A 27,804-nucleotide genomic window follows, 5' to 3' on the forward strand; every position below is an offset into this window, starting at 1 on the left:
TTTATTGAAAATCTGTTGTTTAGAGTAGCATTCTTTATCAATGATGTTAGCTAGGTCTTCTGGATAACTTGCTGCAACTTCTGCATCAGGACTTGCTTTACCTTGCACTTTCATGTTATGGAGATGGCTTCTTTCCTTAAACCTCATGAAGCAACCTCTGCTGGCTTCAAACTTTTCTTCTGCAATTTCCCCATCTCTCTCAACCTATTCATAGAATTTAAGAGAGTTTAGGGCCTTGCTCTGGATTAGGCTTTGGCTTAATGGAACGTCTTGACTGGTTTGATATTCTATCCAGACCTCCACAACTGTCTCCATATCAGCAAGACTGTTTCACTTACCTAACATTTGGGTGTTCAATTGAGAATTACTTTTATTTTCCATGGAGAACTTTTCCTTTACATTCACAGCTTGGCTGTTTGGTGCAAGAGGCATAGCTTTTAGCCTTTCTCAGCTTTGCCATACCTTTCTCACTAAATTTAATCATTTCTAGCTTTTAATTTAAAGTGAGAGACATATGACTCTTCCTTTCACTTGAACACCGAGAGGCCATTGTGGGGTTATTAATTAGTCTAATTTCAATATTGTTGAATGGTGTCTCAGGGAGCCCTAAGGATGGGGAGAGAGATGAGGGTAACAGCCAGTCGGTGGAATACTCAAAAGACACATAACATTTGGCCGGGCACAGTGGCTCACACCTGTAATCCCAGCACTTTGGGAGGCCGAGGCAGGCGGATCATGAGTTCAGGAGATCGAGACCATCCTGGCTAACACGGTGAAGCCCCATTCTCTACTAAAAGTACAAAAAATATTTAGCCGGGCCTGGTGGTGGGCGCCTGTAGTCCCAGCTACTCAGGAGGCTGAGGCAGGAGAATGGTGTGAACCTGGGAGGCAGAGCTTGCCATGAGCCGAGATCGCACCACTGCACTCCAGAGCAAGACTCCATCTCAAAAAAAAGTATCTACAGAGCATAATAAAGCAACATGGAATAAAATGGGATGTAGTACCTGTGTACTGCTATACAGGTACTGGTCCGTGGCCTGTTAGGAACCAGGCTGCACAGCAGGAGGTGAGGCTTGGGCAAAAAAGTGAAGCTTCATCTGTATTTACAGCCACTCCCTGTTGATTGCATTACCACCTAAGCTCTGCCCCCTGTTAGATCAGTGGCGGCACTGGATTCTCATAGGAGCACAAGCCCTACTGTGAACTATGCATTTGAGAGATCTAAGTTGCATGCTCCTTATGAGAACCTAATGCCTGATGATCTATCACTTCTCCCATCACCCCCAGATGGGACTGTCTAGTTGCTGGAAAACAAGTACAGGGCTCCCATTGATTCAACATTATGGTGAGTTGTATAATTATTTCATTATATAGTACAATGAATAATAGAAGTAAAGTGCACAATAAATGTATTGCACTTGAATCATCCCAAAACCATCCCCCCAACCCTTGGTCCATGGAAAAATTGTCTTCCATGAAAGTAGTCCCTGGTACCAAAAAGGTTGGGGACCGTTGCCTTACACTGTGTCCTTTACATGCTGTCACTCATTTCACTTATCTATAAACTATAATCACCAGATATACTATTGCTATTTTTTTATTTATCTGTTAGATTAAAAGCAAGAAAAATAATTTACTTCTATTGATTTCTTCTCTAACACTCTTCCTTACTCTATGTAAATTCAAGTTTTGACCTCTATATTTTCCTTCTCTGAAGATCTCCTCTTAACATTTCTTGTGAAGCCGGTCTCCTGGTGCATATGGCCTCAGTTTTTGTTGGTCTGAGAAAGTCTATTTCTCCTTGACTTTTGAAGAGTGATTTTACTGGATACAAAATTCTAGGTTAATGGATGTTTATCTTTCAACAGTTTAAATATCTCATTCCACTCTTCTTGTTTGCGTTGTTCCTAAAGAGACATCAGTGTATTCTTGTCCTTCCATTAGTAAGTTGGTTTTTTCCCTCTTATTTCTGTCACGGTTTTTTTCTTTGTCTTTGGTTTTTGGAAGTTTGAATATGATATGGCTAGGTGTTGATTTTTTAATATTTATCTTGTTTAGTGTTGTCTGTGTTTCCTGGATCTGTGATTTCTTCTTGTGTGACATTAATTTTAGAAAATTCTCACTTCATTCTTATACTTCAAATATTTTTTGTGTTCTTTCTCTTTTTCTTCTTTTTATGGTATTCCCACTGCATATATTTGCAGTTTTTGTTATCGTCCCACAGTCCTTGAATATTCTGTTTGTTTCCTTTATTCTTTGTTCCCTTTGCTTTTCAGTTTGGGAAGTTCCTGTCGACATATCTCACATCTTCAAGTCCACTGATTCTTTCCTTGTCTGTATCCAGTCTGTTGATGAGTCTATGAAAGACATGGTTTATATCTGTTAGTTTTTTTCTTATTTCTAGCATTTTCTTTTTATTCTTAGCATCTCATCTCTGCTCACATTATCCATTTGTTCTTGATATTCACTTTTTCCATTAGTCTTAGCATATTTATTATAATTATTTTAAATTCTCAGTCTGAAAATGTCAAAATTTGTGTGATATCTGAGTCTGGTTCTAATGTTAGCTTTGCCTCTTCTTCTGACTCTGTGTGTGTGTGTGTAGGGGGGGTTGTTTGTTTGTTTACTGTTGGCATGACTTATAAGTTTTTGTTGAAAGTCAGGATGTTTCAGTTAAGCATCTGAGGTAAATAGCCTTTGGCGTGAGGTTTTATGTTTTTCTGGCTAGAAGTTAGGCCATGTTTAATGTTTGCTATAGCTATAGGTGTCAGAAGCTTCAATATTCCCTGGTGTCCTTTTTTTTCTTCCTTTGTTGTTGTTGAATTTTTTTTAGAAACTCCTTTTTAAATATAGCCTGTAGCTTGTAGCTCTGTCAGTTCTAATACACTGTTATACCATACTGGAAACCTGCTGATATGGTGGTAAGGTAATGGGGAGGTGAAATATTCTATAATCTTATGATTAAATCTCACTTTAAAAAAGTGGGCCTTCATCTAAGGGCTGCGACTTTGGTAAGTTTCTCAGCCTTTATTTTTTTTCTACTGTGTAAGACGAAAAGTCTAGGGAGGGCCCTTGTTTTCTTTTTTTTGAGAGGGAGTCTCGCTCTGTCGCCCAGGCTGGAGTGCAGTGGCGCGATCTCGGCGCACTGCAAGCTCTGCCTCGAGAGGGCCCATGTTTTCTAATTGCTTTTCCTGTAAGTCAGATAAGGCTCTGCTAAGTCAGATAAGGCTCATGAGACAGACCTTTGTAAGGCAAAAAGAACACTCTGGGCATATTAGAAACGGTTACTTACCCTCTTCCATTCCTGGAAGCAGGGAGGAAGTTTTTTTCAGTCTTCACTGTGAGATACTGGTCTCTGAAGGAAATTCACACAAAAGTATGGGTTCTCCCCAGAGACTGACCTCCCGTCCCAAGAGGTTTTTAATTCTGAAGATTAGCAGTTTGTCAATTGCTGTTTAAGGGTTCCTGCAAGTTAGTGGCTCCAGCTAGAAGGGCTGATTCTCTGTATTCAAGGGTCTCTCCAGCTTTCAGAGTGGTAGATTGCCCTGTGACTTCGGTTCTCTGATAGATCCAGGAGGAGTTGTAAATTTTCAGTTTGTTCATCTTATTTCTTGTCGTGAGGATGGTACTGATTGATGACTTGCAGCTTTTTACATGTCTGAAAGGAAACTAGAAGTCCTCATCCTTGTTTATCATCATTAAGCACAATGTTGACTATTAGTTTATCCTTGAAATGTATAAATAACATGTGATTGTATAAAACATTTTTGAGACTCCCTCAAAAGTGTCCTTCGTTTAAAAATATCTAGAAATTGCTGTTTAAATTCTGTGTAATTGGAGAAAAGGACTTTTGAGTAGTCAAGAGTTTATATTCAGTGTTTTTAGGACTTTATTTTTCTAGGCTACAGTGTTTTTTGAATAAGTGGTATCAGGCAAAGTTTAAGAAAGGCCCTCTACCTTGCCTTTAAACATAGGAGTTTTGCTTTTGTTTTATATATAGGGGTTTAAAGTAATATTTTGTTTGAAAATAAGATTCTGTTGCTAAAAAGACATTTGAAAAACACTTTTCTGGAATGTGTTGCTCCTCATAGATTTCTCATTAAAAACTGCTGCAGAAAGATGAAAATTATTTTCCCTTAAGAGGAATAAAATCTATATTATATATTTAGAATTGCATTGTTGAAAGTCAAACCAGAAATATAGAGGATCTCAAATATATTCTAAACAAATATTCCTGTGTGAAAACTTGTCTGTCTGTGAACCAAGGACTTTTACTTGGTACTGATAAAATTGATAATTCCCCAACTGCCCACGAAATCTTCTCAAGTGATGTTGAGGTTCAAATCACTAGGTTCCTACTGAACTTTATACAGTTACAATACCTCCTAAAATTCCTATTATAAGGTGTAATTACTCCTACTGTACAAGCCAGAATAATTTTTGTTTGTTTGTTTATTTGTTGGGTGACCCAGGCAATTTTATTACTTTATCCCTGAACCTCAGTTGCCTCATGGATAAGATGGGGATAATAATAGCACTCATTTTATAATTATGAAGATTAAACACATTAATGCAAGGAAAACACTTGAGTATGTGTCTATCAAATGCTCAACACTTAACATGTTATTTATACGTGCTGATGTCTCAAACAGGCGTGGAATGTTAAACACATAAAACAGGAAGTTTTAGCCATTGACATATTCTCTTAAGCTGCCCCCACCCCAGTTTGCCCAAGCCTATCGAGATAGTGTCCTTAATCTTTGCAGGTGTTGGATTCAAGACAACCATCAGATGGCTTTCATCTGCACAACTGAATATAAATGCAATTTTGGCTGTTTGCGGGGACACAACACTAGAATTTAATCTTCTAACTTGACTTGGAAGCATTCCTGCCAATATAAAAGATTTTGTTTGAGGCAGTGGAGAAGCCAAAGCCTGCTCCTAGGTTGAACTTCCAGCTCATGGCCTAGTTGTAGTCCAGCTGCAGGTTCTGCTGCAAGCTATTTGCTGCCTTCTTGCTGAGGGTCTTGTTGGGCCTTGCAGTCATGCAGGGGGGCAGCTGAATGAAGGGGTCAGATTTTTGAATCCACCCATGTTTGAGAAATTTCCATGTCTGTTCCTTATTCTTAAAACCAGTATCCCACTGGCCAAACTGGGTTACTGTCCACTTCCTGGTTTCAGAAGCTTCTCTTTTGCCCAGCTAAAGATCAGTCTGTGGCAAGGCCTTTCATCTCACCTGGTCTGTGTGCCCCTTGTCCATGTTGCCTTTCTTTTCCAACATCACCTCTGTGTCTGTTTTCTCTTTCCACAAGTTTCCTGCTATCCTGCTCTCTTTCCTCTTCTTTTTTCCCTTTTCAGAGCCATGTCCTCAGTGAGTGGCTGCTGTTTTTCTTAGACTTCAGTTTCTTCTTTGCTGTGACCTTAGGGCCATCGCTTATTGCGATGTATTTTGGAGCCTCAATTTTGACTGGCTTCTTTTTACTTCGTATCCTAAGGCTACTCTTCATGGACCTGGAGGGCTTGGGGTGTGGCCTAGGAGGGTGTCTCCCTTCTGGTGGATTTTTTTTGTCTTCTTCAGTTTCCCACTATGTTCCCTGGGCCTCCCCTGCTTCCGTTCTTCCCCAAGGCTGCCTACTCCTTGCCCTCCTTCCCCACTGAGCAAATGTAGGCAACATCCCTTTCCTTGCAGAATCAAGGGATGAGAAGGGCTGAGAAGGCTGTGGGGTCCTGGGCCCCTTTTTTTCCTCTTGTGTTTTTTTAACTTCTTGCCAACTCTGGTCTCCTCACTGTGTCTGGGATCTGGGGAGGTTTTCACCCCAGAGCCGTGGAACATGCCAAGGGTCACTTCTTTTTCTTCTCCCCGCTGAGGAACTCCGAGTGGTCAAGCACCTGCTTCCTGGGGCTGGGTGACTTCCCTGTCCGTCTGTCACCCAACATGGCCTCAGGTTCTAGGTGCTCCTTAGGGTGCTAAGGCTTGTCTTTTTTTCACTAGAGGCATCTCTGGTGTCAGCCCTTGTACCACACTCTTGGAGTGGGATATGGCTCTTATAGGAGGAACATCAACAAAATGATTGTCATTGTTTAAAATTGAGATTAAGTCTCCAGTTCTTTGACAACCTTCTTTCTTTTTTCCTCTGGGATCCCAAGGCCCAGGTCTACTTTGTGGGCCTAATTATTCCCATAACTCAAACTTTTCTGCCTCCAGATGACAGCCTACTTCATGATGACCCAGAAGTCCTGGAATAAGACTTTTGTATCGAGCTGGCTAAGATTTGAATAATGCTTTGTCTGATAGAAAATTACTGAAAACAACAACAGACACCAACTTCACTATATTTTGCAAATGATTGAAAATTTACAGGTAGCTAGAGTTTGTATTCTAGAACAAAGGTAGATTGATTTACATGATTACTTCTGCTTCTTCCAAAAGTATTGAAGCATCTAAAGACTAGTTGAATGTTACACATAAAACTGCCATCTTAATGATGTGAAATTACTTGAAAGAGTAAAATATCCAAGTGGAATTTTTAAATTCATGATAACGTGCCTCAGCAAGTACTGCTTAATTTTAGGTAAACTGCCAGTTTAGGTTGAAATTAATCAGTAGTTAGATTGTTCAGTAGCTTGACTTAAAAATGTCAGTGGGAGAAACAAATTGAAATTAGTTTCGTAGCATCATTTGTCTCAATTTTGTGGTCACAAAACCAGAAGAGATCTTCGGAGGGTTATATGTTGCTTTCTGAAGTTTTATGGTATTAGCACAATGCCTTGCACGTAAAATGCTTTTAACTAACATATTTTTGACTAAGTTAAATGAAAGAAGTTTACCTAGCTTGATTCTAAAGTCATCAGTTCTTTGGTGACCTAGCCTGTTGGCATCTTGCATTTTCAATTGTCAGGATAACAAGTCGTCATCATCTTGCTGTTTCTAGGTTGATAAAATATTTTGTGTGAGAGCGCTGGAAATACTAGATATTTTGCTAATATTACTATCCTTATAATTTGAACTAATGAGCCTTCATAAATGTGAGATTAACTTCATTTAATAATTTATTTTTGGTAACATCAGTTTGAGAAATACGTGTTCCTTAGGCCTTAACTACTGATTTGCCATAAATAATTTTTTTTAACTAGGAAATACCCTGATTTGTACCACACATAGCAGTAGAATTTTTACCTTGCTCTATTCTTTAAAACATTGAATACCAAAGAATTTAATTACTTAAAGACGTTATGAAATGCCAAAAGGTTACATAACCATGGGAAGAATTTGCCAACTCATGTTAAAGACCTTTTTGTTATCAAATATTTACAGTAGTTGGGAAAAGAATTTCCTAGGGTGAGAATCTGGTATGTAGTTCAGCAAAAACAAAAACAAAGAAACCTTATTTATTCCTTGGAAACTTGTGCGTATAATAAGGAGAATTATATACCAATGCTAACCTCTTATCTAGTATGCTTTCAGAATTTATTTGCCAGTATGATATCATAGATACTGTATATAAAAGTATACCCCCGTTTATACCTAGTAATACATCTATGCATATTATTCGAGTAAACAATTATGTATTATCACATAGAAGGAAAAAATCAGGTATTTTGTGTTAGACGTACCAGATTTCAAATCTTAGTTCTCTTACTTAGCTGTGTGATTCTGGAAAAGTTACTTTTTGAAAGCACACTTCCTTAGCAGTAAAGGGATAATTTTATGTTCAAAGAGCAGTCATGGAAATCAAATAAGATGAGGTATGTGAATATGCCAGATACATAATAAATTCTGAGCAAACAGAAGTTCAAGTAGAGAGGTACTTTGCACTATGTGCAGCTTTGTCAAGAATGGTGTGAAGTGATATGTTGGCATATCTTTCCTAGAGAAGAATGAATGTCTAAACTAGAATTTAAAAGTTTGAAATTATTTGGTATGATTTTTTTATTTCATTAAAAGCACACAGATACACACATCATCATTTATTTTTATTTTATCTCCAAGTTTATATTTAGCTTATTTAGAATAACATTGTTGGCCAGGCACGGTGGCTCACGTCTATAATCCCAGCACTTTGGGAGACTGAGGTGGGTGGATTGCTTGAGGTCACAAGTTCAAGACCAGCCTGGCCAACATGGTGAAACCCCGTCTCTACTAATAATACAAAAATTAGCTTGGTGTGGTGGCAGGTGCCTGTAATCCCAGCTACTCGGGAGGCTGAGGCAGGAGAAGCACTTAAACCTGGGAGGCGGAGGTTGCAGTGAGCGGAGATCATGCTGCTATACTCCAGCCTCCTCAACAGAGTGAGATTCTGTCTCAAAAAACAAAACAAAACAAAGCAAAACAAAACAAAACAACATTGTTATAATACCTGAATTGTACAAATCAGCTTTCATACCACTTTTCAAATGTGAACTATATTCATATTTGTTTGGCAGGTACACATTTTAAAAACATTTTAAAACAAAGTCCCTGATAATTCACTTTTATATTTTACTATTTTAAGTGACTGCTTCACAGACCGGCAGGTTAATACCACTGGATGCGGGAAGGTCAGAGAGCAAACACAGAAATCTTTTCCTGTAATAATTATTAGGAGGAAAGGAAAGGAGTCAGAACTGAGGGCAGCTGGTTTGGGTCATCCTCCATATGAATCCCTTACTATATTTGGGATATTTCCTACAATTTCAGTCTTACTAGGAGGCAGGACCCATCTTTGTACAAAAGCCCCTCAAAAAGGCCAAGTACTTGCTTCGTCCCCTATTGCCTTTGGCAGGTACACTAGTCAATCAGTTGTTCCCACCTATGACTTTTAATCTGGATTGACTGTAGCACAGAAGCTGAGATTGGAGAATTCATTCTTGTAGGAACAGCAGTATTTCGTTTCCAAGAATACCAGTACTGATTTTCAGTTTTCCAGTTTGTATTTATAATGTTTCATCATGTATTAAGGAAATAAATTAATTTCTCTTTAATAGTGAAGTTAGTACTTTTTTTCTATTTTGAACTTTTGCAACTGGATAAAATAAAGTTGGGTAACCTCTTGCCAAGGTTGTTGGTATATTTTTTTCCCCAAAATTTTAGCAGCTTGTTACTAAGTCTTATTTGAATATATAATAATGCTTGCCCTTGATACTTCGACACAGAATATTATGTATCTAAAACAGTTAAATGCCAAGGGTGGAGGTACAATTCAGGGTTCTGCAACCAATAATAGTGCCTTTTTTAAAGCTAAAATATGTTTGCAGTATGAATTTTTTGGATGTATAGTCTCACGTATACATTTATGTGTGTTTATTAACATTTATGTGCCATCTTACTTTTTAACTAGAATATTCCTGCAAAAAAAAAAAAAATCCCTGGCATTTTAAGTGAGGTGAGTTTGTTTGTTTGTTTCAGCAGGAAGGCTATAAAGAAGGATATGGAATACTTTTTGGCCACTAAAGAAAAATAGCCTGCCAAGACCTTGAGTAAATAAGAAAACTCCAAATGAAACTGTCTGTATTGTTCATTCTCATGTTGCTATAAAGAACTGCCCAAGACTGGGTAATTTGCAAAGGAAAGAGGTTTAATTGACTCACAGTTCTGCAGGGCTGAGCAGGCCTCAGGAAACTTACGATCATGGCAGAAGGGGAAGCAAACATTTCTTTCTTCACATGGCAGCAGGAGAGAGAAGTGCTGAGCAAACAGGGATAAACCCTTTATAAAACCATCAGATCTCATGAGAACTCACTATCATGAGAATAGCATGGAGGTAACCCCATGATTCAGTTACTTCCCACTGGGTCCCTCCTATGGCACGTAAGGATTATGGGAACTACAATTCAAGGTGAGATTTCGGTGGGTACACAGCCAAACCATATCATTCTGCCGTGGCCCTTCCCAAATCTCATGTCCTCACATTTCAAAACACAATCATGCCTTTCTAAGAGTCCCCCAGAGTCTGAGCTCATTCCAGCATTAACCCAAAAGTCCAAGTCCAAAGTCTCATTTGAGACAAGGAAAGTCCCTTCCACCTATGAGCCTGTAAAATCAAAAGCAAGTTATTTACTTCCTAGATAAGTAGGGTATAGGTATTGAGTATATATACCCATTACAAATGGGAGAAATTGGCCAAAACAAAGAGGCTACAGGCACCATCCAAGTCCAAAATCCAATAGGGCAGTCATTAAACCTTAAAGCTCCAAAATGATCTCCTTTGACTCCATGTTTCACACCCAGGTCACGCTGATGCACAAGGTGGGCTCCCAGAGCCTTGCGCAGCTCCGCCCCTGTGGCCTTGCAGGGTACAGTCCCCCCTCTCAGCTGCCTTCATGGGTTGGCATTGAGTGTCTGCAGTTTCTCCAGGTGCACAGTGCAAGCTGTTCATTTATCTACCATTCTGGGGTCTGGAGGATGATAGCCCTCTTTTCACAGCTCCATAGGCAGTGCCCCAGTGGAGACTCTGTGTGGGGACCCTGATCTGCTCTAGCAGAGGTTCTCCATGAGGGCTCTGCCCCTGCAGCAAACTTCCGCTTGGACATCCAGGTGTTTCCATACATCCTCTGAAATCTAGGTGGAGGTTTCCAAACCTCAATTTTTGACTTTTGGGTACCCACAGGCTCAACACCATGTGGAAGCTGCCAGGGCTTGGGATTTTTATTCTCTGAAGCCACAGCCCAAGCTGCACCTTGGCCCTTTTTAGCCATGGCTGGAACAGCTGGGATGCAGGGCATCAAGTCTCTAGGCTGCAGGCAGCATGGGGGGCCTGGACCTGGTCCAGGAAATAATTTTGTCCTGCTAGGCCTCTGGGGAGAGGCTGCCATCAAGGTCTCTGACATGCCCTGGAGACATTTTCCTCATTGTCTTGGTGATTAACATTCAGCTCCTTGTGACTTACGCAAATTCATGCAGCAGGCTTGAATTTCTCCCCAGAAAATGGGTTTTCATTTCAGGAAATTTGTACCTAGTAGCCTATGTGAATATTTGCTCAGTTGAACCAAACAGTTCTTCACTGGAATAAAAGAAAATAGAATTTGGCTGAAGGGGAATTAAATGAAGAATAGAAGCTAATCCTGAGCTTTCACTGCAATGGTTTAAATAACAAGCAGGAGACCAACTATTATAAATTATAGTGATGATGTAATTGAAAAATACGTATTTTTTAAATCGCCAGTGACTGAAAGTGTCAAAAACTTGTTGCAGTAACTATATTAAATATTACATTTTGCATTGCTTTCCCAGATATTGATAAATTCTGGTTTCTTTCTTTTGAAAAAGTAGCAGGATCAAAGAAAAAGTGTTGTTTCTGTTGTTTCTACTTAGAATAACATTTGTTTTTATATACTTAAGTGTGAGATTCAGTAGAGAGGAAAAGATAAAAGATGGAAAAGGGGATAATTTATGAAGAAACAATAGAATCCAATGTTGTAGAAAAAAACCGGGTTCTTTTCACACAACCAGGAAAGATTAGGCTCATAGACACATAGAAGTGTGAGGAGTGGAATTTACTAGATGAGAACGGAAAAGGAAAAACAGCTCAGCAAAGTGAGATGGAGTCTTGCTTACAGGTTTTCCACCTCACAGATTTATTCTCAGCTTACCACACAGGAAGAGGAGTGGCCAGGCATCTCCCTGCTGCAAATGGCAAGAACTTCCCGAGGCTCCACCCCTTCCTCCCAGTGCAGAGGCTGGTCAGAGATTCTCCGAGGAGCCCTTTTAAACTTGGGTGTCTCACCAATATATACGTGAAGGAGTTAACCTGGGAAATAGTAGCTACATTTGGCTGAGATCCAAGGTAAAGAAAGGATGAATAATGACTGAAAATCTAATGTAGAGAAGAAAATCAAAGAAGCTCTAATGAAATAAACTTGTTTTTTCGGTAATAAGCATTTTTTTTTCAGAGACATAAATGTAAGATATTGTCTCTAAATTTACAAATACACACAAGTACAGAGGAAGACAAGCTCTAAAATAAGATTGAAATTCAGTATTTAACCAAAGTTGAATTGCAGGCAGTTTCTATGGAGAATATTTTCAGGAGCAGAAATGAATAAAATTAGTTGTGAGCGATAGTGAGTGTTGCTTGCTAATGGAGGCCATTAACTTGAAGGTGGACCAAATGTTATTGAGCAAAGCTTGCAATTTTGGAATAGTTGTGGAGAAGATCTCAGAGTAGAGGATTAACAAGATGGCCCAGTGAAGAGACAAGGGGTTACCAGTACCACCACTACCCCTTACCGCCACTACTGCTACTATTACTGATCATGATGACAATAGCCCTTATTTATTTTTGGCCTACTGTTTTCCAAATAGATGTATACACATCAAATTTAAGCCTCACACCCATCTTTAAAAGTAGATTCTCAGTGAGTAAAATGAGTTTCAGAGGATTCTTTTTTGCCCAAAGCTGTTGCCAATGGTTGTACACATGAAGGAGGGAACCAGTCACATTGTATGTGTCATATGTTGTATATTTATTACAACAATTTTTCAGCACAAGACAATAAAGTATCTTAAGGAAGAATATTGTTTTAATTTGTACAAAGGGGCCGGACGTGGTGACCCACACCTGTAATCCCAGCACTTTGGGAGGCCAAGGCAGGCAGATCACTTGAGGTCAGGAGCTTGAAACCAGCCTGGTCGACATGGAAAAACCCCGACTCTAATAAAAAATACAAAAATTAGGCATTCTGCTGCATGCCTGCAATCCCAGCTACTCAGGAGGCTGAGGCAGAAGAATCACATGAACTCAGGAGACAGAGGTTGCAGTAAGCCAAGATTGTGCCACTGCACTCCAGCCTGGGCAACAGAGTGAGACTGTGTCTCAAATAATAATAATAATTTGTACAAAGCTATCATATTACCCTGGAGTGGCAGCAGTATATAAAATTATATCAGTAACAGTCCCAGTTTTGTTTAAAAACACATACATACTCAGAGAAGGCTTAAAGAAAGTATACTAAAATGTTAGCATTATGGCTATATCACAAGTAATTTTTATTTGTATTATTTTTGGATACTCTTGAATTTTCCCACTTCCCCTAACATATTGTTTATGATTTATGGGTTGGTGGTAGGGAGTGGAGGTGATTGCCGGAGTAGTTTTAAGAACAGTTTTCTAGATATGACAGTAAACAGTAGCATTCTGCTTCATCACTTATACTTCTCCCAATCCATCCAGTAAATATCCATAATGTTCTGAAAACTCAGTATTTATTTGCTTTACATTTCTTTAGAGTTTAACTCTCCAATATTACATGTAAACTTTTAAAACTCAGGTATTGGCCAGGCATGGTGGCTGGCTCACGCCTGTAATCCCAGCACTTTGGAAGCCTGAGGCAGGTGGATCACAAGGTCAGGAGTTCGAGACCATTCTGGCCAACATGGCGAAACCCCGTCTCTACTAAAAATACAAAAATTGGCTGGGCATGGTGGCAGGTGCCTGTAGTCCCATCTGTTTGGGAGGCTGAGGCAGGAGAATCGCTTGAACCCGGGAGGCAGAGGTTGGATTGAGTCGAGACCGTGCCATTGCACTCCAGCCTGGGTGACAGAACAAGACTCTGTCTCATAAATAAATAAAATTCAGGTAGTTCATTTAATGGATTTGGAACCCTTAACTACTTTTCACCTTCACGTGATTATTGCAACCAGCTTCATTTATAATTATATGAGAACTTTACCTTGAACCACCACAACATTCAATGAATAGCTTTTATGACTAGAGTAGTTAGATAGAAAATAGACTTGGAATGAAGAAAATAGTAGTAGATTGAAGAGAAAAATAGACTCTGAGGACAGATAGACTAATGAACACTTTAAAATATGTTGTCTTAAATTCGTATACACATAACTGTGTGTATTTAGTAATTAAAATTGATTTAAGGAAGTGCTATCATTTTTCCTGTGGCTGCTAAATTCACCATTTTTATTGTTGCCAATAAACTTGATTCATTGTATGTATTGAAAAATAGTTTAGAAATAGACATTGTGAATACTGAGTAGTAGTACATTTGGATTTTGGTTTCTGTGTATACGTGTGCACGTGTGTGTAGACCTAATATATTGCAGTTAATGATTTAATAGTATTTAGGTAATGTCTTAAAAACACAACAAGAAATGCTTCCTTGTGGCAATAACTAGTATGTATAACAGAACTCAAGTCATATTTCATATTAATGAAATAGCATTGTGAGTTCTGAGAAGTAAACAAAGTTCTGAAATTTAAAATGTGTTTACTGATTTTAGCCTCACAATATACTTTTGTAGGTATTTATATAGATACATGTGATGGAAATTAAATATATAACTTACTCTTTCTGACACTGTGTTATATAATTTAGTATTTAATTAACTTCTGATTAAATTTTATTTTAAAATATTAGTCATTCCTAAAGGAAGAATAATTTGGGATACTGGATATTTGTTACACATTAAAAACTGGTTCAAATATATATGTGTTTATATGACAGCCATAAAAAGTCAAATCCTAAGAGATCTTTGCTGTAGATCTTAAAGATATTCATTGTGGCTGGGTGCTGTGGCTCACACCTGTAATCCCAGCACTTTGGGAGGCCAAGGCGGGTGGATCATGAGGTCAGGAGTTCGAGACCAGCCTGGCCAACATAGTGAAACCCCGTCTCTACTAAAAATACAAAAATTAGCCGGGCGTGGTGGCGTGTGCCTGTAGTCCCAGGTACTTGGAAGGCTGAGGCAGAAGAATCGCTTGAACCCGGGAGGCGGAGGTTGCAGTGAGCCAAGATCGCACCACTGCACTCCAGCCTGGCGACAGAGCGAAACTCCATCTCAAAAAAAAATATATATATATTGATTGCACAAATATTTGAGTTATTCATTAGTAATTGAAGCCTTTTAATACATTCTTTGCTGTCTAGATTCCACTGTTCTCTCTCAATTCCATATTGTCTAATAAAGGACAATAAAATCTGACTTCCTTCAGTTTTGTGTGCTTTGCCACCTGCCCACTCAGACATCATAGGATATGTGCTGGAGGAGTGAGAGATGGTACTTAACAACGTGGACAGACATATAAATGCGAACTTAAAAGGCAGACTTACTAAAACTTATAGAATTTGAACTGTTGGATTGGATATGCTTGAGTTATTATATCTAATATGAAATCTAGTAAATGAGCAATTTATAAAAGTACAATAGAATATGATATTTGTTTATAAGATAATGTTCTATGGTGTTTTTAAATGATATTTTATTCACTTTTAAGAGATTTTTAGTCAGCCTTCATTGAAGGTAGGGAATTAGGAATAAGGGATGTTAAAACAAATTACCAAAAGTGTTCAGTACAACTGATGATTCTACTTAGAAATATAAGTAGAGAAATTTTTGAAATAGTTTCAAAATATACTTGAATACATCCAAGTGTCTACTACTATTATTTTTTATAGGTGGTTTCAGACACCTTCACAGGTTTTCTACCATGCAGCAACTGAACATGGAGGAAAAGATGTATATCCAGGGCAGTGTCTTTGGGAAGGTTGTGAGCCTTTTCAGCGACAGCGATTTTCTTTTATTACCCACTTGCAGGTACACTTTTTAAATATTATTTGATCAGTAACTCATTTGCATTAAAGATTTTGATATGCATTCTGTTGCTTCCTCTTTCTCAATAAGGATAAGCACTGTTCAAAGGATGCCCTACTTGCAGGATTAAAACAAGATGAACCAGGACAAGCAGGAAGTCAGAAGTCTTCTACCAAGTAAGGAAAATGAGTTTACTTCCTATTGTACATACAAAAAGAAACTAGGCAAAACACAAGAACAATGAAATGCAACTTAGCATATTAGGAGACCAGAAACCTGGGTTCTAGTCCAGCTCTGCCACAAACCAGCAATGTGACCCTGTTCAAATTGCTTAGATTCTCTTGGCATCACTTTTCCGTTTGGCTGGACAATGTGGTCTGTAAGTTACCTTTGAGCTCTAACACTGATTCTGTTTTGTAGACTAGTCAGTCATTGGAAGTAATGACAGATGGTATATGAGAAATACTTTGTAAACTAAAAGTACTGTGTATGGTTCTTTCTCCTGTAAGAGAGTAATCATCTATTTGATAATGGCAAAGAGATTTCATATCTTGCCATTATCAAATATATATGTACACATACACATATAAACATACATAACACTGGTTTACAGTTTAAAGATTGTTTTCAGGTTGTCTCATTTAATATTCAGCATTAGCTTAAAATAACTTAATATTCAGAATTAGTAAAAATGTATCAGAAATACCCCTGCATTTCAAATGTGAAAAGAAATATTGAAAGTCATGCAGCCAGTTACAGTGTCAGAAACAGTGTTTCTTCATATATGATAAGTCAGCATCTCCATTGCTATCTCACCAGAGCACACAGATAATGATGCATTTTATCTGCTTGGCCAAAGAAATCTACAGTAGTTTGAATCATATTTTACATAAAATCATCTCTACAGTTCTTCCATTCTGTATATTTCATAAATAACAGAACTGTAGTGAAAGGATTGATTGAAATTATGAAATAATGATGAAATTTAAGTTATGTAAGTAATAGTTTGAAATGTGGTATTTAGCATAATTCCATGTTATCATACCGTGTTTTCCTGGATGACCAGTGTCAGTACATTCTTAGGTAGTATTATTACTTTACTCTTAGGTAACATTTGGAAATAATTTGTAGCAAAAATTGTAGACTTTTCTTCTTTGTTAAAATCTTCACATTATATTCAAAGATGAGAAGGCTGTAACTATGACGTTATGTTGAATTTGTCTTGATTGCATACTTACCCAGTACGGTAACTTTAAAGATGGAACATCTGTTTGCTTTAAAATTGATAGATTGGAAAATAAAAGACTTGAAACTTCACCTTGATACTAAGAGCCCCTTTGCCTAAGCTGTCACAGAGCATAAACGTTAATGCTGGCCCATTGGACCTTTAGTCACCCTGTAAACACAATTTTTAAATAACCAGCTTAAAGAGATTGGCAGGATGGTCATAGTTGTCAGTCTGTCTGCAGTATCATGTTAACTCTCTCTCGCTCTCTCTGATCAATTTAGGCAGCCAGCTGTAGGGGGCACAAGCTCAACTCCTAGAGCACAGAAGGCCATTGTGAATCATCCCAGTGCTGCACTTATGGCTCTGAGGAGAGGATCAAGAAACCTTGTCTTTCGAGATTTTACAGTAAGCATGCCTTGAAACCCTTATCTGTAAAAGTCTGAGTCCTGTGTGATTTAGATCTTTATTCTTTCTTTTTTTCCTTTCTTTTTAAGGATGAAAAAGAGGGACCAATAACTAAACACATCCGACTAACAGCTGCCTTAATATTAAAAAATATTGGTAAATATTCAGAATGTGGTCGCAGGTGAGTAATATGTTTTCTGTAGCCAAAGTGAATTTAGTTTATTTTATTTTTACATATAAGTTAATAAAATTAGATAACTGTATTTTCTTCATTGTTTTTCTCATCAGTTTTGCAAATACATCCAAAAGTTTATGCCTAGGTCAGGCCATGATGAGCTCTTAAAAGTCAAAAATAAATAGAAGTTAAAACAACCAAAAAATGGTCCTTTAAGTTGTTTTATTAAGTTAATTTGTCTTACTGGCCATAGAATTTAGAACAAAAAGTAGCTCTACTAAAGAGGAAAGTTAGGAGTTTATTGGGGAAAACAAAGGAATTGATCATTTGAATCACGTGGAGTCCAAATGAAATTCAGTTTGACACTTGTCATTTTCATGTACCCATCAATGTCATAAATAATGTTAAGGTATATGTATAATACTCTGAAGTTTTAAACTTTCCAATGAACTTAAGCAAAAGAAAACCCAGGATTTTGTAGATGTACAGAAACCAGAAGGGATAACTTATTAATTCTTGAGAGAGCAAATATAGAATATTTTGTCGATACCTTGTCTTCCTTAGTTACTTTTCTGGAATTCCTCCTGTATCTTCAACTAACCACTCTTGGGCTGCCTCTCTGAGAAGCTGTCCTCAGATGCATCTTGTGTTCCTGATAGTCACTTTCTATCTCAGGCTCTCCCTTTCACATATTAGTTCCATCTCCTTAATGTATTTTGAATCCATGTTAGTTCTTCCCTGCACCCCTATTTTACCTTGTTTTAGGTCTTTTATGATATTCTTTACAATGACCTTTAAACTGAATTTTCTAAGCATAAAAATAGTGGTATCAATTATAAAAAGAAAATGAATTTGACTATATTGTTTTAAGATTTCGCTAAGTGGAAGGTGAATAGCATTTAAAGCTAAAGTTGAAAAAGTTATCTGTAATGGCAAATGTTACTATATTTATTTAATCAAGTATAAATGAACAAGAAAATTTTTCACACTTGAGCCAAGTTTTTTTAGAAAAAAAAAGAAATGTAAAGGTTTAATAACCATACGAGAATTCTAGTATCTTCATGATTTAGTTCATAACATTTCTTTTTACTTTTCTTACTTTATTTCCCTCCTAACCCCTTTTTTGTTTCATAGCCTACATTTCAGTGAAACTAAGCCACATGCAAGTTCCTAATCACACTGGGCTCTTTCAAGTCACACTTTGTACCTTTGTTCCAATGCTCATACTATTCTCCCTGCCTAGAATGCCCTCCTCCCTGCGTTGCCCACCTATTGAATATCTGCTTACCCTTCATGATTCAGCTCAGACATGAGTTTCTTTGTGTAGCCTTTCCTTTGCTCTATTCCTCTTCCCTACTGAGCTTGTTCTCCTCTATTTTTACAACATGTCTATCTTAAAACTTTTAATCTCATTGTTTTGAAAATGTTTTTTTATGCGGCTTTTTCCCTTACAGAACTATGTGCAGAGACTTCCTCTGATTAATCTTTGTAGCTTGAACACTTAGCACAGTGCCCAACACATTATAATCTCTACCTCGTATTCATCCTTTAAGATTCAACTCAGTGGTTACTGCTTCCTTTCCTGACATCTTCCTTACTACCTTAACCCTGACCTGGAGCACAGTACATATTCCCTACTGCCCCATGTGTTGCATGTTACCACCTTAGATGATGAGCTCTTTGAAGGTAGGGATTCAGTATTTTGATCTTTGTATCTTTAGTGCCTAGCATAGTGTTAGCAATATGATAGTCATTCAGTAAGTATTTGATTGATAGACAGGTGGTGGGAAATTCATTCTCCTAGAGTTCTGATCTGGAATTTGTGTGTGTTTTGTTGTTGTTGTGTTGTTTGTTTTATTTTGTTTGTTTGTTTTTTGAGACAGAGTCTCGCTCTATTGCCCAGGCTGGAGTGCAGTGGCACAATCTCGGCTGCCTGCAGCCTCTGCCTCTAGGTTTGAGCGATTCTCCTGCTTCAGCCTCTCGAGTACCTGGGACTACAGGCGCTCGCCACCACACCCAGCTAATTTTTGTATTTTTAAGAGAGACAGAGTGTCACCATGTTGGCCAGACTGGTCTCAAACTTCTGACCTCAAGTGATCCACCCACCGCAGCCTCTCAAAGTGCTGGGATTACAGGTGTGAGCCACTGTGCCCGGCCTCTTTTTTTTTTTTTTTTTTGAGACAGAGTCTCGCTCTGTTGCCCAGGCTAGAGTGCAATGGCGTGGTCTCGACTCACTGCAACTGCATCTCACAGTTTCAAGCGATTCTCCTGCCTCAGCCTCCTGAGTAGCTAGGATTACGGGCAACTGCCACTATGCCCAACTAATTTTTTTTTTTGTATTTTTAGTAGAGACAGGGTTTCACCATGTTGGCCAGGCTGGTCTCGAACTCCTGACCTCAGGTGATCCACCTGCCTTGGCTTCCCAAAGTGCTGGGATTACAGGCATTAGCCACCATTCCCGGCCTGATCTGGAATTTGTGTAGAAAATTGGAATGCTAGAAACAACTTTGTAATTTTTTTAAGGGCCTTTTCTTCACATTGAAATTGTACATTCTAGGCAAAGCTTCTTTGTCTAGAGCTAATAAAATGTTGAGCCAAAAGTTTTCATTTCACTGGTTTTGTTTTGTTGATTTTGTTGTTTTATTTATCTCTAAACCTTTCAAGTATTTTCTGGCATCTTCAGGTCCTATGACGTTAGAATAGTAGAGTCATATGAATTAAGACAATCCATTAAGTCTTTCTATTCACTCGCCCAATCCAGGTTGAAATCCCCAGTATAGAACTTCTGTTGAACATCTCCACTGATGGGGAGTTTTACCTAAGCAAGAATACTGATAGAAAATCTGGCAGAACCCACATGTGTGGAGAGAGTGTAGAAAATCAGGCAGCTACAAAAGATAATTCTCTCTTGATAGTTCTCTAGTGGAATAATGCGAGGCTAGACGTGGTGGCTCATGCCTGTAATCCCAGCACTTTGGGAGGCTGAGGCAGATAGATTGCTTGAGCCAGGCATTCGAGATCAGCCTGGGCAACATGACGAAACCCCATCTATACAAAAAATTTTAAAAATTAGCTGGATTTGGTGTTGTGCACCTGTGGTCCTAGCTACCAGGGAGGCTGAGGTGGGAGGATCACTTGAGCCCAGGAAGCAGAGGTTGCATTGAGTCGTGCTCACACCACTGCATTTCAGCCTGGGTGACAGGGTGAAACCCTGTCTCAAGAACAAAAAGAAGTAATATAGAGTGTGATCTTTTAAACTGAAGAAAAAATGGCCAGGCTCGGTGGCTTATTATAATCCCAGCATTTTGGGAGGCCGAGGCAGGTGGATTACAAGGTCAGGAGTTCAAAACCAGCCTGGCCAACATGGTGAAACTCTGTCCCTATTAAAAAATACAAAAATTAGCTGGGCATAGTGGCATGTGCCTGTAATCCCAGCTACTCGAGAGGCTGAGGCAGGAGAATTGCCTGAACCTGGGAGGCCTCCAAGGTTGCAGTGAGCGGAGATCGTGCCACTACACTCCAGCCTGGGCAACAGCCTGGGCAACTCCATCTCAAAAAAAAGAAAAAGCAAGTAAGATATATGGAAATTTACCCTCATTCTTATCGTAGAATATCTTGAACAGTATAAAAATATCAGCAGCTTTTTATTTGAAATTCAGAATCTAATAATTTGAATAGTATAAAATGTTTAATGCATCTCATCTCCATTCTGATCAAGCTTGAGCTCTGGAAAAGTGCAATATATTTGCCTTCTTTTGATATATGTATATTTAATGTGTAATGCAAGGGTCTTATTTAAAAATCAAATAGTATGTTTCTCTAATGAACAACACAAAAAGGAAATTACGAAAATAATTCCATTTATCTATTTATTTGTTTGTTTATTGAGACAGTTTTGCTCTTGTCACCCAGGTTGGAGTGCAGTGGCATGATCTTGATTCACTGCCACTTCCACCTTCCAGGTTCAAGCGATTCTCCTGCCTCAGCTTCCTGACTAGCTAGGATTACAGGCACCCACAACCATACCCGGCTAATTTTTGTATTTTTAGTAGAGATGGAGTTTCACCGTGTTGCCCAGGCTGGTCTTGAACTCCTGATCTCCAGTGACCCAACTGCATTGGCCTCCTAAAGTGCTGGGATTACAGGTGTGAGCCACCGCACCTGGCCAGTAATTCCACTTGCAATAGCATCAAAAAGAGTAAAATACTTAGGAATTGTCTTAACCAAAGAGAGAGAAGATTGGTACACTGAAAACTACAAAAGATTACTGAAAGAAATTAAACAATATATAAACAACTGGAAAGATTTCTCATATTCATGAATTGGAAGACTTAATTTAAGTGAGATGTTAGTACTTCCAAAGCATTCTACAGATTCATTGCAACCTGTCAGCATCCCAATGATTTTTGAAAAAATAGAAAAATCCAGTTATGTGTGAGTGACACAAGGTGAGGGTTGTAGATGCAGTTTCCTGTTTTCATCATATAGACAGGGCAGCTCTGCTGCAGAGATGGTCAACGTACCTAAAACCCGAAGAACCTTGTGTAAGAGGTGTGGCAAGCATCAACCTTACAAAAGTGACACCGTATGAGAAGGGCAAGGATTCCCTGTATGCCCAGGGAAAGAGACCCTATGATTGGAAGCAGAGTGGCTGTTTTGGGCAGACAAAGCCAGTTTTCCAAAAGAAGGCTGATGTGGTTTGACTCTGTCCCCACCTAAATCTCATCTTGAATTCCCACATGTGGTGGGAGGGACGTGGCAGGAAGTAATTGAATCATGGGGGCAGGTCTTTCCTATGCTATTCTCATTATTGTGAATAAGTCTCACGAGATCCGATGGCTTTAAAAAGGGGAGTTTGCCTGCAAAAGCTCTCGTCTGCCACCATGTGAGACGTACTTTTCACTTTCCGCCTTGATTGTGAGGCCTCCCCAGCCATATGGAACTATAAGTACGATAAACCTCTTTCTTTTGTAAATTGCCCAGTCTTGGGTATATCTTTATCAGCAGCGTGTAAACAGACTAATACAAAGGCTAAAACCACGATTATGCTAAGGCTGGAATGTGTTGAGCCTAATAGCAGATCAAGAGGATGCTGTCCATTAAGAGACGCAAGCATTTTGAACTGAGAGGAGATACAGAAGAGAAAGGGCCAAATGATCCAGTTCTAAATTTTGGGATATTTTTCTTTTGATTTTGAAGAGAAAACGTTGAAGCTGTAGAAAAATTATAGGAAAATAAATACGGTGATAATCTTACTCAAAAAAAGAAAAATTCGTTCTAGAATTCATACATAATCTCAAGAGACCCTGAATAGCAGAAATAATCTTGAGAAAGAACAGTGTTGCAGGACTCCCACTTCTGATTTACTACAAAGCTAACATAATCAAAACAGCGTGGTACTGGCATAAAGACAGCCATAGAGACCAATGGAATAGAAGAGAGGGCCCAAAAGTAAGCCCTCACATATTTGGTCAAATGATTTTCCATAAGTGTGCCAATTCTTCATTCAATGAGGAAAAGACAGTCTTTTCAACAAATGGCATTTGAACAACTGGATATATACATCAAAAAAGTTGGATACATAACCTGTACCATATATAAAACCTAAATATAAGAGCTAAAACTATAAAACTCTTAGAAGAAAACATAGGGCAAAAGCTTTATAATATTGGATTTGGCAGTGATTTCTTGGGATATGACACCAAAGACACAGGCAATAAAAGGAAAACCAGACAAACTAGACTTCATCAGAATTTAAAACTTGTACATCAAAGGACACTATCAACAGAATAAAAAGGCAACCCATAGAATTAGACAAAATAATTGCAAGTCACCTGTCTGAGAAGAAACTAATATCCAGAATATATGGAGAATGCCTAGCTGCTGTGGAAAACAGTAAGGCAGTTCCTTAAAAAAACAAACAGAATTATCTGTTTCATTCAGCAGTCCCACTTCTGAGTATATTCACAAATGAATTGAAGGCAGGGAATTAAACAGATATATATACACCAATATTCATGGCTATTATTTACAACAGCCAAAAATTGGTATGGAGGCAACCTAAGTGTCTATCGATGATAGACAAAATGTGGCATGTACATACAATGGGATATTATTCAGTATTACAAAGGAAAAAACTTTTAATTTGCGTAAAGTTCACCCTTTTTAGTGTACAGTTCTATGAGTTTTGAGGTTTTTTTAATCTTTGAGACGGGGTCTCACTTTGTTGCCCAGGCTGGAGTGTAGTGGTGCGATCATGGCTCACTGCAGTCTTGACCTCTCCAGGCTCAAGTGATCCTCCTACCTCAGTTTTTGTATTTTTACTAGAGATGAGGTCTTACCATGTTGCCCAGGCTTGTCTTGAACTGCTGGGCTCAAGCAATCCACCTGCCTCTGCCCCCCAAAGTGCTAGGATTACAGGTTTGAGCTACTGAGCCTGGCCTACAAAGGAAAAAAATTCTGTGACATATGCTACATATGAATAAACTTTGAGGACATCATGCTAAGTGAAATTAGCATGACACAAAAGGACAAATATATGGTATGATTTCACTTATGAGATACCTAGAAGAGTCAAATGCATAGAGACAGAAAGTAGAACAGTGGTTACCAGGGGCTGGGGGGAGTTCAGGAATGGAGAGTTACTGTTAAGTGGGTAGAGAGTTCCATTATGAGATGATGAAAAAGTTGTGGAGATGGATAGTGGTGATGGTTGTACAACAGTATGAATGTACTTAATGCCACTGAGGTGGTTAAAATAGTACGTTTTATGTTATGTATGTTTTACCACAATGGAAAACTAAAACACAACAAAGGAAGGATTTGGGAAAATTGGAAGTGACTGCTAATGGGTATTGGGTTTCTTTTAAAGATGATGAAAATATTCTAGAATTGATTGTGGTGACGGTTGCACAATTCCCTGAATATACTAAAAACGAGTGAATTTTTGTTTAAATGGGTGGATTGAGCCAGACGCGGTGGCTCACGCCTGTAATCCCAGCACTTTGGGAGGCCGAGGCAGGTGGATTATCTGAGGTCAGGAGTTTCAGACCAGCCTGGCCAACATGGCAAAACCCCACCTCTGCTAAAAAATACAAAAATTAGCTGGGCGTGGTGGCGCACGCCTGTAATTCCAGCCACTCAGGCTGAGGCAGGAGAATCCCTTGAACCCAGGAGGCGGATGTTGCCGTGAGCTGAGATCGTGCCACTGTACTCCAGCCTGTGTGACAGAGCAAGATTGCATCTCAAATAAATAAATAGATTGTATAGTGTGTGAATTATACATCAATGAAGGTGTTAGAAAAAATAAATTTTAAAAAATCAAGGCAGGGCGTGGTGGCTCACGCCTGTAATCCCAGTACTTTAGGAGGCTGAGGCAGTTGAATCACGAGGTCAAGATATTGAGATCATCCTGGCCAACGTGGTGAAACCCCATCTCTACTAAAAATACAAAAATTAGCTGGGCCTGGTGGCACATGCCTGTAGTCCCAGCTACTCAGGAGGCTGAGGCAGGAGAATCACTTGAACCTGGAAGGCAGAGGTTGCAGTGAGCCAAGATCATGCCACTGCACTCCAGCCTGGCAACAGAGCAAGACTCTGTCTCAAAAAAAAAGAAGTAGTAAGTGCTATAAAAGTTATAACCAGGCTGGGCGCAGTGGCTCACGCCTGTAATCCCAGCACTTTGGGAGGCCAAGGCAGGCTGTTCATGAGGTCAGGAGATCGAGACCATCCTGGATAACATGGTGAAACCCCGTCTCTACTAAAAATACAAAAAATTAGCTGAGCGTGGTGGCAGGTGCCTGTAGTCCCAGCTACTCAGGAGGCTGAGCAGGAGAATGGCGTGAACCTGGGAGACGGAGCTTGCAGTGAACCGAGATCCCACCACTGCACTCCAGCCTGGGCGACAGAGCATGACTCCATCTCAAAAAAAAAAAAAAAAAAAAGTGTGTGTATATATATATATATAAAAATATATAAAAAACCAAATAGTTCCCTACTTTATAAAACCAAATAGTTCCCTACTTTGCCGCCACTACCCACCTCCAGGGGGGGATCCTGCAACAATTTGAGCTAATGCAATTGCTTTCATATTTCAAAAGAATATGTCTGTGTTACTATTTCTTAACTTACCTAAATTTATACATTTATTGACTTCCCTTTTAAGAAATTGGATAGTCTTAAACCTCTCTTCTTCCCACTTTCCTTTTTCCTCATCATATTATTCCATCACAGTCGTTGATTAAATCTGAAATCAGATGTTATTGTTGGATTGTTTGATGTTGAGCCAAGTGTTATACTATTATGTTTTTCTTTCTCTTTTTTATTTTTATTTTTTGAGACAGAGTCTCGCTCTGTCACCCAGGCTGGAGTGCTGTGGCGCGATCTCAGCTCATTGCAACCTCTGCCTCCCAGGTTCAGGTGATTCTCCTGCCTCACCCTCCTGAGTAGCTGGGACTACAGATGCCCACTACCATGCCTGGCTAATTTTTTTATTTCTAGTAGAGAATGGGGTTTCACCGTGTTGGCCAGGCTGGTCTTGAATTCCTGACCTCAAGTGATCCACCCACCTTGGCCTCCCAATGTGCTGGGCTTACAGGCGTGAGCCACCACACCCAGCCTTTTTGTCTCTTTGTATTACGCCCATAAAAAGCATGAGTGCCATGCCTTTTGCTTGGCTTTTTATGGGCCTAGTATGATTTTACCATGTATTTTAATCAATATCTTTCAAGCATATCAATAAGCTGTCCACACACAGTTGTTAAACTTCTATCAGATTTTCATTTTTAGAATTTTTTTTTCCTTGCAAACTGCCCTTCCGCAGTCTAGACAGGTTGCTCTCTGGACCTGGTACACAGCTCTTCTCAGGAATTGTCTCCATGTTGAATCCCTTTTCGTTGAAACCCATTTATTTTCTTTTCTTGTTTTACTCTCTTCATGTAAAAGCATATCCTTTCAATAATGTAAGACACTCCATGCCTAAAAATGTCTGTAGTCTACCCTTACTCTTGATAGTTGTTGGCTGTACATAACGTTCTAGATTGAAAAGTCATTTTTCTTTAAAAATCTGAGGATATTGCTCTGGTGTATTCTAGCACCAGCTTTGCTGTTGAGAAGACTAGTGATATTCTGGTTCCCATTTCTTTGTATGTGATCTGTTTTCCTCCCTCTAGAAACTGTTGTGGTCTCTTTATTTCTGAATATTCTAAGGTTTCATGATGATGATGTGTCTTCAGGGGGTGTTTTGTTGTTTTAATTGAAGTTATTATTTCGTTTTGGTGGGTCCTTTCAGTCTGGATATTTATATCCTTCAGTAATGGGAACTTTTCTGGTATGTTTCTTTTTCTTTTTTCTTTTTTAGCTTTCTGTTTTCTCTCTGTTTAATCTATTTTTTGGAAATTTCCTTAATTATTTTATTTTGTTTTGTTTTATTTTATTTTTGAGACAGACTCTCCCTCTGTAGCCCAAGCTGGAGTGCAGTGGCGCGATCTTGGCTCACTGCAAAAAATAACCTGTGAATATAGAAGTTGAGAGAATATCATTTTATAGAAAAACAAAATAGGCATATTTTGTTTTGTATCAAAACAAAGTGAGTGCTTAATTTTTTAAAACCTCACAAAATTAAACATTTATATCAAAAAGGAAATTATTAGTTACTTTTAAATCATCCTAGTGATTTCAGTTTATTCTTTCTATTTTTATCCATGCAATATTCAAATAAAAGAATGCTTTTTAACATGTAACTATCACTTTGAAAAATATTATGATTTTGTTAACTTTTTGAAACTGAAGTCTTTTTTCTTTCTTAAAATTTTCTTGATTGTGGGGGAAAACTGATTGTACTTTGTAAAGTTATTTTTATTTTGTAATTTTTTTTTTTTTTTTCAGATGGAGTCTCGATCTATTGCCCACGCTGGAGTGCAGTGATGCAGTCTTGGTCACTGCAACCTCTGCCTCTCGGGTTCAAGCGATTCTCCTGCCCTGGCCTCCCAAGTAGCTGGGATTACAGGCTCCTGCCACCACACCCAGCTAATTTTTTGTATTTTTATTAGAGACAGGGTTTCACGATGTTGGCCAGGCTGGTCTCGAACTCCTGACCTCGTGATCCGCCCGCCTCAGTCTCCCAAAGTGTTTTGTAAATTTTTAAATCAATTTTTGTACAACTAATTTTTCTTTTCCAGAAAGATCTTAGAAATTTCATACTTTATTTTAAAAGTTGTTAAATAAAATTTTAAAGAAAATCATAAAGATTATATAAAACAGAAGTGAAAAGTTTAATGAATTATCACAAAGTGAACCACTCATGTAACTATCTGTCCAAGTTAAGAAATAGAGCAACTAGTTGAAATCTTTCATTTTCCCTCCAATCTTTATCCTCCTCTCTGTAAGGGACCACTATCCTGATCTGTGACACCAGAGGGTTCATTTTGTCTGATTTTGAACTTTCTATAAGTGAAATCATACAATATTATTTTC

The 27,804-nt window shown here is 38.6% G+C and overlaps 1 protein-coding gene, 1 long non-coding RNA gene and 1 pseudogene across 3 annotated transcripts in view; 2 read left to right on the forward strand and 1 right to left on the reverse strand.

Annotated features, from left to right (window-relative positions):
* Window positions 1–27,804, forward strand: part of ARID2 (AT-rich interaction domain 2) — a 189,404-nt gene that overhangs the window by 156,733 nt on the left and 4,867 nt on the right. For both annotated transcript variants that reach the window (XR_012420153.1, XM_045365100.3), the window contains 4 exons: window positions 15,388–15,526; window positions 15,614–15,699; window positions 17,033–17,156; window positions 17,246–17,337. Coding sequence is in view for 1 of the 2 variants with exons in the window: in XM_045365100.3 (XP_045221035.1) it covers window positions 15,388–15,526; window positions 15,614–15,699; window positions 17,033–17,156; window positions 17,246–17,337 (441 nt within the window). In the remaining variant the exon portion in view is untranslated. The remainder of the gene's footprint in view (window positions 1–15,387; window positions 15,527–15,613; window positions 15,700–17,032; window positions 17,157–17,245; window positions 17,338–27,804) is intronic.
* On the reverse strand, window positions 4,868–11,595 carry LOC123567628 (lysine-rich nucleolar protein 1 pseudogene; annotated as a pseudogene).
* On the forward strand, window positions 11,661–13,385 carry LOC141408049 (uncharacterized). The gene is made up of 2 exons (XR_012420154.1): window positions 11,661–11,762; window positions 13,246–13,385. It is a non-coding gene; the product is annotated as an uncharacterized lncRNA (long non-coding RNA).

The sequence above is a fragment of the Macaca fascicularis genome, chromosome 11 (genome assembly GCF_037993035.2).
Source record: "Macaca fascicularis isolate 582-1 chromosome 11, T2T-MFA8v1.1".
NCBI classification, from domain to species: domain Eukaryota; kingdom Metazoa; phylum Chordata; class Mammalia; order Primates; family Cercopithecidae; genus Macaca; species Macaca fascicularis.